General features: G+C 38.6%; 1 protein-coding gene across 8 annotated transcripts in view; it reads right to left on the reverse strand.

The window, feature by feature from the left end:
• Window positions 1-12,826, reverse strand: part of CDKAL1 (CDK5 regulatory subunit associated protein 1 like 1) — a 607,158-nt gene that overhangs the window by 429,380 nt on the left and 164,952 nt on the right. For all 8 annotated transcript variants that reach the window (XM_027959157.3, XM_027959153.3, XM_060403461.1 and 5 more), the window contains one exon: window positions 6,732-6,828. In XM_027959157.3, the coding sequence (XP_027814958.1) occupies window positions 6,732-6,828 (97 nt within the window). The remainder of the gene's footprint in view (window positions 1-6,731; window positions 6,829-12,826) is intronic.

Consider the following 12,826-nt stretch of genomic DNA (forward strand, 5'->3'; position numbering starts at 1 on the left):
GGTGGGGGGTGGCGGATATAAGAGAACTTTCCAGTGCAATGGAAATGTTCCACATAAAACTCAATGGTGATTTCATTACATGTTAATTATATTTCAATAAATCTTACTTAAAAGAGAAAAGTTAGTACCAATAACATACAAGAAGAGTTTAAAATAATGAACAAAGGGTATATAGAAATAACCACCAGATTATACTGCTTGTAACACCTCTTCATACTACCTTATTCCTACCCCCATCTTTAACCCAGTCATGCTGATTCTGACTCCTCCTTTCCACTCTATTTATCACTAGTTTGCAATACTTCAAACCACACCTCTTAAAGCCAGTGCCTCCAGGTTATACTCAAATCAGGACACACTTCTTGATATTCCTTCTACCTCCACGGCACCCTTAAGGACACATGCTTTTCCTTAGATATGAGCCTTCTGCTCAGAAGCCCTCTCCCCTTCCTCCATTCATCAAACCACTACTTGACCTTTGAAACCCAAGTCAAGAACGACTTTAACCTCTGTGTGCCCACCAGACTGGATCCTTAGGTGTATTTATCATGATTACTTGCAGCTCTCTTCAGATTTCACTGTCTTTAGGGAACAAATTTTATTCAGCTCTGTATCTCTAGCAGATAGCTTCATTGCAGGCACATAGCTGTGCTCAGTGTTAATCCTACTAGTAAGAGAATTAAATAATTTTAAAAAGCTAATACAGAGCACTAATGATGTACCAGGGACCATGCTAAGCACATTACATTTATTAAACACTGTAACCCTTACAAAATTCAGAGTTAGGTTCTATTATTATTCTCCACACTACAGACGAAGAAACTGAGGCACAGAAAGGTTGAGTAACTTGAACAAGGTCACACAGCTAACAAGCGGTGGGCTGGGACATGAACCTGAATCGTAGTATGCTAGACCTCCTTTTATATACTTCAGTAGGCGAAAATTCCCTGGTGGCTTAGGCAGTAAAGCGTCTGCCTACAATGCGGGAGACCTGGGTTCGATCCCTGGGTCGGGAAGATCAGCTGGAGAAGGAAACGGCAATCCACCCCAGTACTATTGCTTGGAAAATCCCATGGACAGATGAGCCTGATAAGTTACAGTTCATGGGGTCACAAAGAGTCGGACACAACTGAGCGACTTCACTTTCACTTTCAGGCAAAAAATATGTACACATATAGGTAGAGGCCCCAAAAAAGTAACAACAATAGATCTAGCAAGGCACAAAAATGAATGGGCTTTTACGTCCACCTGTCATTCTGTGCCAATGCTGTCATTTTTATAATTAAAGTTAAAAAAAAGGAATATGACAAGAAGAAATATTAAATGACATGAAGTAGAAAAAAATAGAAGAATAGTTTCTCAAGTTTTGCCCTCAATATCGATGCCACTGTTACTGGGACATTGTTTCATTTCATGAATTCACCTTTTGGAATACAGTATATCATAGAAATATTCTAAAACATATCCTCTTTCAAATGTTCTTTTATTTACACACATAATTTTCAAAATTAACATTCATATATGAAACAGTCACCATGCTGTCTGACTCTCCGGGATTAGAGCAGTCTGCCTGAAAAAATGTTTAAACCACTGCAAATCAACCTGGTAATAGTCCCTGAGATAAGTGGACACCTGTGGTAAAGCACATTTTTGTTCATTTCTCCAAAGAAAATATGCACCTGCCTGCAGGGCTCACAGCTGGCACATCAGGAAGTTCTATCACTCACAGATTTTGAACATCCAACTGTATATTCCTCTTTGAACTGCATGTTTTAAAATGTTACAACTGGTTTATTAATTCAGTTATTTAGTATTTCTAGAGATATTAACACAAAGACAAGGCTAATGAGTCAACACCAAGCCAAGTTCAGATGCAAGTCTTTGTTTACTAGCACAAAAAAAACACACAAAATGTATAGTTCTGTAAGCCTGCTTTCATGTAACAGAATAAAAACCAAGCTTCTTAATAAACACCATGGCTATCAATAATGAGTACTCTAAGAACTGAGGAATAACACCACCTCAGGAAGAGCTCAAGTAAATAAATGCTATTTCAGCTGTCTATTCCTAACAGAACTCCCAGCTGATGGACACAAAGTGTATTTGCATCTGACGCTTTTAAAGAAATTCCCACCTCATCAATCTCCCTGTTGCCTAGGGACTCATCCCACCAAATGCTCCAGGAGGCTGAAGATGTCCTGGGCTCAAACCAGATTTCTCTCCCCAAGAACTGGAATGTAAGCTCTATGGGGACAAGGATCTTTTTCATAAACCACTGCATCCCTCACACCTGGAACAATAGCTAGCACTTAGTAGGCACTCAGTAAGTACTAGCTGAATAGAAGAAAGAATGGTGCGGCAACCCTGGGATTTAAAGTCTGGCTTTCTGAGCTCTGATGTCTGCTATTCTTTCCTGCTACCAAACTTTAAAAGAGAACATCCTTTCTGGCTAATTTAAAAGCAACTTTCCTGCCAAAAAATGAACAAAGTGAAGAAAAATAGCATTCAATAGAGGAGTCGCACAATCTTGGAACTACCTACAGCTAGCCACAGAGTAACCAATGTAAACAATTAAGAGCGGGGGATTGAAAAAACAAAAAACGTAGCACTGCATGAAAACTAACTGCAAGGTGAATAGTTAACTCTAAGTACTTGTCAAAAAAGAAATAACAGTTTTCACAGTAAGGTAAAATGTTTCAAGATCCCTTAAAAATGGAAAAGATCTTGATTCTGCACTGATTACCTATAAATTTATCTTTATAAATTTATATTCTACAAATAAACTTCATTTAATCACATTAGGGAAAGAGTTTTGGTTAAAAAAAAAGATCTTTTTATCCAACATATATGTTTTCAAATCTGTCCTTTTTCTTCTCCTACTATAAGGAAAAAACCAGGATGAGAGAAATCTAAAGATTACTGCCACCGAAGCCAGTACTTCTGGACCCAGAGGTTGATAGGTCTTACCTCTGGTTTTGATATTGTTAACTCTCTTTCTCTATCCCACCACACAGATAATATTAATCACAACTGGATTCAGAAGGCATTAAGAGATGATATTATAAAGCCGAGGCAGCAAATCACCAATTATCATGTGCCCCCACCACACTGTTATCTCTGATTCTGGAAACAAATTAAATGTCCCATTTCTAAAGGCTGATATGGGTGGAAGTTAGCATGTCAAAACAGTAACAAATATCACTCTTCCTTAGTACACATCTTCTTAAACGCTTACTCCAGGAGCACTTGCAAACATGGGACAGTATGTCTTTTTAACCCCAGCGTTGCAATAAGTTCCTTGCTCACAATCTAAAGCTTTTTATTTCAATCACTTGGTCAACAGAGCAGACCACCCTCCCTGTATTGAGGGGCAACAAAGACAAATCTTAGCAGGAGGTGGAAGCACAGGACATAGTTACAGCTGGTCTTCCTTCCATCTCTATTAATGCCTCCATCATAGAAACACTGTGAGGGAAATACTGAGATGGAATAACAGTTTTCACACAGTCTGTAAATCAACTGTTTAATACAATTCTAAATATCCTCCTAAAAATACTTTCCCAAATAATTGAATTTAAACATCTTCATATTGTTTTACACTTTAGAATTCTTTTGCGTAAACCAATATAATTTGTTTCTTTACTTGACTACAACTCACTATATTTCAGAAGGTTTTTGATTTTGTAGCAGTTCAACAATTCTATTCAGAAACTACCGTTGTTGTTGCTTAGTCACTAAGTTGTATCAGACTCTATGTGACCCCATGCACTGTAGCCTGCCAGGCTCCTCTGTCCATGGGATTTTCCAGGCAAGAATATGGAGCAGGTTGCGATCTCCTTCTCCAGGAATATTCCTCATCCAGGGACCAAACCAGCATCTCCTGCTTGGTAGGTGGATTCTTTACCACTGAGCCATCAGGGAAGCCCTATTCAGAAACGGATCTCTCCAAATGGCAATTATAAATGATACTGGTTTCCTTCTCCAGTTTTTTTTTTAAGATTTCAGTTCTCCTAGACACAGCTTTTATACATAGTCAGTTATGACAGATGACATACAGCTGCCACATATACAAATGCTGTGTAGAACGATGTTGACAGAGAACAATCTTATACTTTAGTAATATTACTAAAGATATAATTACATTACAATGCTGAAATGTTGTTATTGATAGAGCAATTCTACTTTTGGAAACTTTTCACAATATGCTGATCTTAAGATAGAAAGCCCTTGATGAACATTACTGTATTATGTGTATTTCCTAAAAATTAGAAAACCACTTATATCCAACAATTATAAACAGGTAAGTAACTTGTGGCATATCCTTCAGTAGAATATTAACACAGGACTTAAGAGTTCATGGAATAAAATCTCATGGAAAAACAGAGACACGAAATAGTTTTGACATTGCAATTAAGTAAACTAAGCAGAGGTTAAAAAAGGTCTGAAGAGGATGAAAGTGAAAGTGTTAGTCACTCAGTCATGTCTGACTCTATGCAACCCCATGGACTGTAGCCCACCAGGTTCCTCTATCCATGGAATTCTCCAGGCAAGAATACTAGAGTGAGTAGTCATTCCCTTCTCCAGGGGATCTTCCCAACCCAGAGATTGAACCCGGGTCTCCCACATTGCAGACCTATTCTTTACCGTCTGAGCCATTAGGGAAGCCCCTGAAGAGAATAAGCAAAGTTATAAGTATTGTGTTGCTGCTGCTAAGTCACTTCAGTCATGTCCAACTCTGTGCGACCCGAGACAGCAGCCCACCAGGCTCCCCTGTCCCTGGGATTCTCCAGGCGAGAACACTGGAGTGGGTTGCCATTTCCTTCTCCAATGCATGAAAGTGAAAAGTCAAAGTGAAGTCGCTCAGTCGTGTCCAACTCCTAACGACCCCATGGACTGCAGCCTACCAGGCTCCTCCATCCATGGGATTTTCCAGGCAAGAGTACTGGAGTGGGGTGCCATTGCCTTCTCTGAAAGTATTGTGTTAGGGTGACAGGATCATGAATTTTCTTTCTATTCACTTTCTTCAAATGTATTATTTCTCCAATTGTAAAGAAACTAAATAAATCTAAAGAATTTAAAAGGTAATAAAATGAGACAAGGAGACAGAACACAAAGCGTGCCAGATCAAATGGGGATAAATTTTTACTGCCACATCCTTGAGTTACATCATCTCTGAATATCATCTCCCGTATCACCAGCACTGGCGTCCTCTCTTACAACATCTTGAGAATCTCCCCAAGATCCTCACATACACTGAACTCTTCACAACACACAGTAGAGTTCTGGGAAATGTTTCTATAATGCACACAGGGAGGAGGCTTCTGCCATACTACAGAAATTCTATTATTCTGGGAACTTAATTCCTTGAGATAAACTAAAAAACGAATTCCAAGCTTTTACCACACTTTGTCTCTAAAACAGCATTCTAACTAGTTTTCTATTTTCCTAACACAGCAGGATCATGTTTATGGAGAAAGTTAGTTTGACATGAAAAGATAACTCAGGAGTCCATATTCAGTTCATTCCTTAAACCAAGAGAAATCAAAATGTAAACAGACAAGTGGTAAAAACAAACTAAAGTTCCCAAACATTCAGATTCTGTTTGTTTAACAGGAGAATGTTTGTTCAAAGATTATTAAATTTGCCAGTGGGGTAAGGACTTCACAGCAGAAAACAAGTTCATTACACTGAGAATACAGTATAAGAACATATCAACAGTATATGAAAGAAGAAAAAAAAAATCCAATGAGTCCAATCCAGATGGCGATTTTATATACAGTCTTTTCTATGAGCATGTAATATTTTTGTATATTTTTTAAACTATGAAACCTCTTTAAAAGAAGATCATCACTGAGTACAGTGAGTACAGCTGTGGTAGAATGGTGAAAAGGATGAAGCACCAACATTTGGTCAACAAATACCGTTCGAATGTTACCTCTGGGCACGTGTGAATAGTGATGACCACAAAGATAGTAGGTCGTCGTTTCCCGACTTGAGAGAGCTTGCTGCCCAACAGGGAAAGGAACACACCAACAATAAAAGTACAACGGGAAAACTGCTTTCATTCAGTCACCAAACACTGCCTGAAAGACTGTCTACTGTATCTCTGGCACCATGGGAAAGGCTGGAAAAACACGGTCAGAGTTTTAAAAAAAGATAGAAAATCTGTTGGCATGGAGCTAATAATTCAAAAAGAGAGGTGGCTATATTCAAAACATCATACAAGTTAACTCCAAACTTACAACTCTGTGAAATGCCAAGAGAGTAAATGAAAGGTAACTGAATAATAAGTAAAGGGAAACCGAGAGACAGGACTGTCGAGGCTGGCACAGAGCAGTCGGCACAGACTGAGGCAGCGTACTGGTGGAGCCAAGATTCGGGGCACAACTATGACAAAGTGGGACATTCCAAAAGACGCATCTATTTACTATGATACAGAGAGAGACAGTGCTAGAAGGCAGACACAGATTAGGTTATAATTAACGAAGTTAAATTCCATACCATGGTTTTTATTGTGTATTTTTTTTTTTTTAATGAGAGAACCTAGAACATGTTTCCATGCTAGGTTCAAATGTTACAAAGACATAATAAAATTTTCACAGCAATAGGGAAAGTGTGTGAAGGACATCCAGAAGTGTAACCAAGCTTGTAAATAACCTGGAAACAGAACATAAGGGGCCATGACAAGTTTTAACAGTGAGGGACTATATTCCCATCAGGCGCAAGCTTACCCCGATGATGCTCAGCCCTTTGAGGTAATCCTGACGAGGCTGGGCTTGAGGAACACAGCCAGCAAGCACTATTTTCTTGTTCTCCTCTTGAGCTTTTCTAAAAGACAGAAGAGAAAGCAGTGTTAATTCTTTTCCTCGCAAGTTTGCCCTGGGAAACCGATGTTAGTGCACATAAGTTCCCTAGAACTCAAAAGGCCCATCTAGTATAAAACAGGATTTTCTTACAGCTGCTTCGAGAGAGTACATTATAATATGACTTCTGGACTAGGCATCTATTTATCACACCATAAGGGACACCATGGCAGTTCAGTCTGGTAAGGTCATTCATTACCGCCTCATTCTAAAACAAAAAAATTTCACTTATACAGAATTCTCAAGGATATAAATCGTTCTTGAAAGCCACATTTTCCAGACAGACATCAGCCATTCAAATAAGTTATATTTATTTTAAATATTAATGACAATGTTCCTAAAACATACTATATGATTTCTGAGTCTTTTTGTCTAGTATAAAAGTAAAATATACATTTTAAAAGTTGAACAGGAAAGAAACAGAAGGTATAACATCCCCCTCTCTTCAGAGAATTCACACAGCTCCTCACTTCTGTTCCTCTGAGATGTCTACAAGTTATGGATTATTTATGCTTCTGTCTAGACAATCCCTCTCAATGCAGGTATGATGTGTAAATAGACCTGTGTTCACTATAAATACACAAAGATGAAACAATACTTCAATACTTTATAACTTCCATCCAACACTCCTTGTTTATCATTTGCGTCTTTACCTAAAGATTAGCCTCCTCCCTTTTTTTGTATTCTACTTTTTTTAATAGAAGTACATTTGATATTACAGTTGATAGTACAGTACAATATTATATAAGTTACAGGTACACAACATAACGATTCCGTTTTTAAAGGTTATACTTCACTTACAGGTATTATAAAATATTGGCGATATTCCCCATGTTGTATATCTTCATAACTTACTTATTTTATACCTAAATTTGTACCTCTTAATCCCTTACCCTGATCTTCCTTCTTCCCACTCATAACCACTCATTTGTTTGCACTGTGAGTCTATTATTTTTTGTTAACTTCACTAGCTTTTTTATATTTTAGCTTCTACATATAAGTGGTGTTATATAGTACTCATCTTCCTCTGTCTCATTTCATGAAGCACAATGCCCTCCAAATCCATTCCTGTTGTTGAAAATGGCACAATTCTGTTCTTTTTTATGGCTGAATAATATTCCATTGTGTATATAGTAAATACATGTGACATTTTCTCCATCCATTTATCTGTTGATGGACACTTAGCTTGCTTCCTAATCTTCACAACTGTAAATAATGCTGCTAAGAACATTGGGGATGCATGGTATTTTTTTGAATTAGTATTTACATATCCTGGATATACATCCAGGAGTGGAATCTCATCCTTTTTAAACATAAGAGTGTAGGTATACTATAGCTTAACTAATCTTGTTCTGAGTGGCATTTAGGGTATTTCCAATTTTTCACTATTACAAATTATTTTCCAATAAACATGCATATAGATATGTGCACACATATACATGCACAAACACATGAGGCTGGATAGATAAGATAATCTTTGAATATTTGACAAAGTATTTCTGGATTATAAAAACCTAGGTGTGAAAGCTATGCCAAGTTCTCTATTTCCCTAACATAAATTCTAAGACGCGGAAATGCTGTTTCAAAGGTATATATGTCTGGTTATTGTATTAGGCGTTTCTTTACTTAGGAGGAAATTGGGACATATTTGATGTGAGTGCAGGTTAGGGTGTCAATCATTTGTCTGGGCATGTGTGCATTTGGCAAACACTGATGCTCTGCTAGAAGATGGTGGAGTACCAAGCAGAGCTAACAACTCCTCCTGGAAACTATCAATATTCTTTGCTTATTTTACATTAAAATTTTAAATCTTCAATTCTTTTTCGAGTATGTGGTTTTTGGACCTGTGATACTCTGTATATTTTTTTCACAGGTTGCCCAGTTACGGGTGATTTATACACCCAAATGTGCTTCTGACTGCCCTCTCCAGGCAATGCCTAGGGTTCTGAAACCAACCGAGAAAGCTAAGGGAATCAGCAGCCCCGTTTCCAGAAGTGGAAACTTTAGGCTACACACTATGAAGTGAAAAGTCTCTATACCTGGCACACCTTGTTTCTGTCAACTTTCTCAAGTGTACAAATTCAGAACTGAAAGCCTAAAAAAGTGAGGGTGGGGTGAGGGGGGTGGGGGGTGGATTAACAGAGCCAGCTATGTGTGACCAACAGCCAACACCAAAGCCTGCTGTGAAGTATGCAGAGAATGATTAAATGAATGAACAGGCAGAGGACAAAATACTAGTTTATCAGCACCTATAAGCACCTAATAGCACTTCCATAACTTCTTAAAATACTCTGGTATAACTTATCCACTTGGAATCATGAAAAAACTTGTTAACGGGATCAAGGAAATGTGACTGTGGTAAATTGCTTAACATAACCAAGAGAATTACTGCCTAGCTCTGCCACTTAGTTTTACTTTTAAAAAAAAAAATCAGTACCAAACACATCATTGCACACAAATAGCTTTCTTGCAGTAAATGTGAAATATGAAATACCTTATCAAACAAACAAACAAAAAAATCAATCCATTGTAACAAAATTTTTTACATTAATAACACATACAATGGAATAATATCTGGTTTCTTCAAAAATTTCAGCTATATACCTAGATTCACTGTCAAATGTGCAAGAGTCTGATAGGTCATCAAAAACTAAACCCACCCCAAAAAACGTTGGCTTCCAATAATGTGATTCAATTACTCATTAAGTACATCTAAGAAAGTTATGACCAACCTAGATAGCATATTCAAAAGCAGAGACATTAGTTTGCCAACAAAGGTCCGTCTAGTCAAGGCTATGGTTTTCCAGTGGTCATGTATGGATGTGAGAGTTGGACTGTGAAGCAAGCTGAGCGCCGAAGAATTGCTGCTCTTGAACTGTGGTGTTGGAGAAGACTCTTGAGAGTCCCTTGGACTGCAAGGAGATCCAACCAGTCCATTCTGAAGGAGATCAGTTTTAGGTATTCATTGGAAGGACTGATACTAAAGCTGAAACTCCAATACTTTGGCCACCTCATGCGAAGAGTTGACTCATTGGAAAAGACTCTGATGCTGGGAGGGATTGGGGGCAGAAGGAGAAGGGGACAACAGAGGATGAGATGGCCGGATGGCATCACCGACTTGATAGACGTGAGTTTGAGTGAATTCTGGGAGTTGGTGATAGACAGGGAGGCCTGGCGTGCTGCGATTCATGGAGTCGCAAAGAGCTGGACACGACTGAGTGACTGAACTGAACTGAAGACATGATGTAGAAGAAAATGGCAACCCACTCCAGTATTCTTGCCTAGAGAATTCCATGAACAGAAGAGCCCGGCAGGCTACAGTTCATAGGATTGCAAAAAGTCAGACATGACTGAGCAAGTATCCACACAAGACATGACAGTAAGTGTTTAAGGGACCACAGTAAGAGGAAGACACGTACTTTGTACTTGACACCATTCTGGTTTATAACAGATAAGATGCAAAAGAACAACAACATCACAGCATTAAGCAACAGAAAGATATACAAACAACATATGATGGAGGGAAAAAGAATATGCACACAGGAAAAGACAGTAAAAAGCTTTATGAAAAAATCTGAGAGGATTTTAAAACAAGGTAAGAGTGGAGAAGGCTTGCCAGGTGGCGCAATGGTAAAGAATCTGCCTGCCGATGTAAGAGATACAAGAGAATCGGATTCAATCTCTGGGTCAGGAAGATCCCCTGGAGAAGGAAATGGCAACCCACTCCAGTATTGCTGCCCGGAGAATCCCAGGGACACAGGAGCCTGGTGGACTATAGTCCACAGGGTCGCCAAGAGTCAGACACAACTGAGCATGCGCTCATAGGAGTGGACAGGGTGCAATGGAGGCAGAAAAAGCTTCAGGCAGCTGTTACAGCATGGTCAAAGGCAAGAAGAGAGAAAGCTGGGGGAAAGCATTTCATTACAGAGAAAATTTCTGTATAAAGGAGATGAATAGGGCTTATAATTGTGGAAGGAGCCGCACAAAAAAAAGGCTGGGCAGGCTCCAATTTAGTGGGCAGTGGGGAAATTTTTTAAGTTTTGGTGGCAGAGTGGACACCAAGTGGAGCCAAACTGAGTAAAGGACCAAGGTGGCAAGGTGCAAAATGAACTGCATGGGGGAAGAAGCCAAGGGGTGGTGACACTCATTTAATACCCCAGGCAAAAGGCTGTGAGGACCTGAACACACGTGGAGGATCCAAAAAAAAAGAAAAGAAAAGAAGTTAAACGGAGACGAGTTCTCTTGCTAGAATATACTTGGAAAAGCTTAAGGATGGATCAAAGGTGGTGCCAAGGTTTTGAGACTAAGGCAAGGATTAACATTTTCTAAAAAAACAGCCAGACAGTGAATTAATTCAGGCTTTGGTGACCACAGGTTTCCAATGCAACTGCTTAGCTCTGTCATCTTAGAGTAAAAGCAGATAGACGTGGTACTTAAATGGGTGCATTTATTTCAATAAAACTTTATTAGAAACAAGCAGCAGGTGAGATTTGGCCCAAAGGCCAGAGATTGCAAATCTCTAGTCTAAGAAAATACAAAAGAACACTGGCGCCACCAGCTATCAGCAGAAGCTGAGTAGTAAAGATAGAAAGCAAAAGTGTTAGTCTCTCAGCCATGTCGGAGTCTTTGACTGTAGCCCACCAGGCTCCTCTGTCCACGGGATTTTCCAGGCAAGAATACTGGAGTGGGTTGCCATTTCCTTCTCCTGGGGATCTTCCTGATCAAAGGATCAAACCTGGGTCTCCTGCACTGCAGGCAGACTCTTTACCATCTGAGCCAACCGGGAAGCCCCAGTAAGGATAGAAGGAAATTCAAATAGGACAGATCAGATCTGAGGTGACAGTAATGCCCAGCAAGTCTCTGGAAATGCAACTGGGCTGGCGGGCCGGCAATAAAGTCGGGGGTAGGTTTTAGAAATGTATTCCAAAGTGATGGCTGATGATAATGGATGCAACAGTCTCTAAAGATGTGGAGAGAATCTGTGGAGTACAAAACTGTAAGGTTCTTTAGCAAAGTATAAACATTCCCATAGGCTAAAACATATTAGTGTGAAAAACAAAAAAGATAAAATCACTACCAACAATTCTATAACAGTAATAATCATGGATAGCATTTATACGTACTTCATTACGTATTTTTGAAACGTAATGCGCTCTTCATTATGTACTTTTGAAAACAGTACAGCCAATATATGACAACCCAGGGAAAGTGTTTGGCTAACATTGTGAACACTAGACCAGGTCAAGAAACAACAGTCCAAGACTGATTTTAGGGTGTGAGCAGAACACCAGAAAATTAGGAGGAAAAGTTCAAAATAGAGATGCTTAAATAATTTATTTAAAATATTATTTCATGCCTTTTGTTGAATTTGGCTTTAAAATGCTAGGGCAGACCAGAACTATAAGCCAAAAATCATACCCCAGCTATGGAATATTGATGCTACACTCTGTGACCAAAAGTTTTAATGCGATTTCTCAAAGAGTGTTCTTGTTCTAAATACTCCTTTCTTACATCCTGTTCTTTTTGCTTTGTGAACTTTATTCAGGTTAATAAGCCTGGAATTTCTTTTATTTAGAAATGTACCTAGCACAGACATATTTTTTAAAGCCTTATCCTTCAAAATATGAATGCTGACAAGAATAATACTTTAAGAAATTCTAAAATACTATAAATTTTAGATAGCCTTGAAATGTCAATTAAAATGAAAATTGAAAAGTTAATTCAATATAATCTTTCATATTTCTGAAGCCTATTTCTAAACTGAAAGAGATATATCCTTGTCTAAAGCATTAATCTGAATAATACAGAAAACAAAGAAACCTTTTCTTCTTTTCTACCAAGCATCAAAAGACGTAATTCGTACAGAATCTTAAAATTCATAGCATCATAGAAAATAAGGGGCCTCCCAGGTGGTGAGAGGTAAAGAATCCTCCTACCAATACAGGAGACCAAAGAGATTACCC

This window comes from Ovis aries, chromosome 20 (genome assembly GCF_016772045.2).
Source record: "Ovis aries strain OAR_USU_Benz2616 breed Rambouillet chromosome 20, ARS-UI_Ramb_v3.0, whole genome shotgun sequence".
Lineage (NCBI taxonomy): Eukaryota > Metazoa > Chordata > Mammalia > Artiodactyla > Bovidae > Ovis > Ovis aries.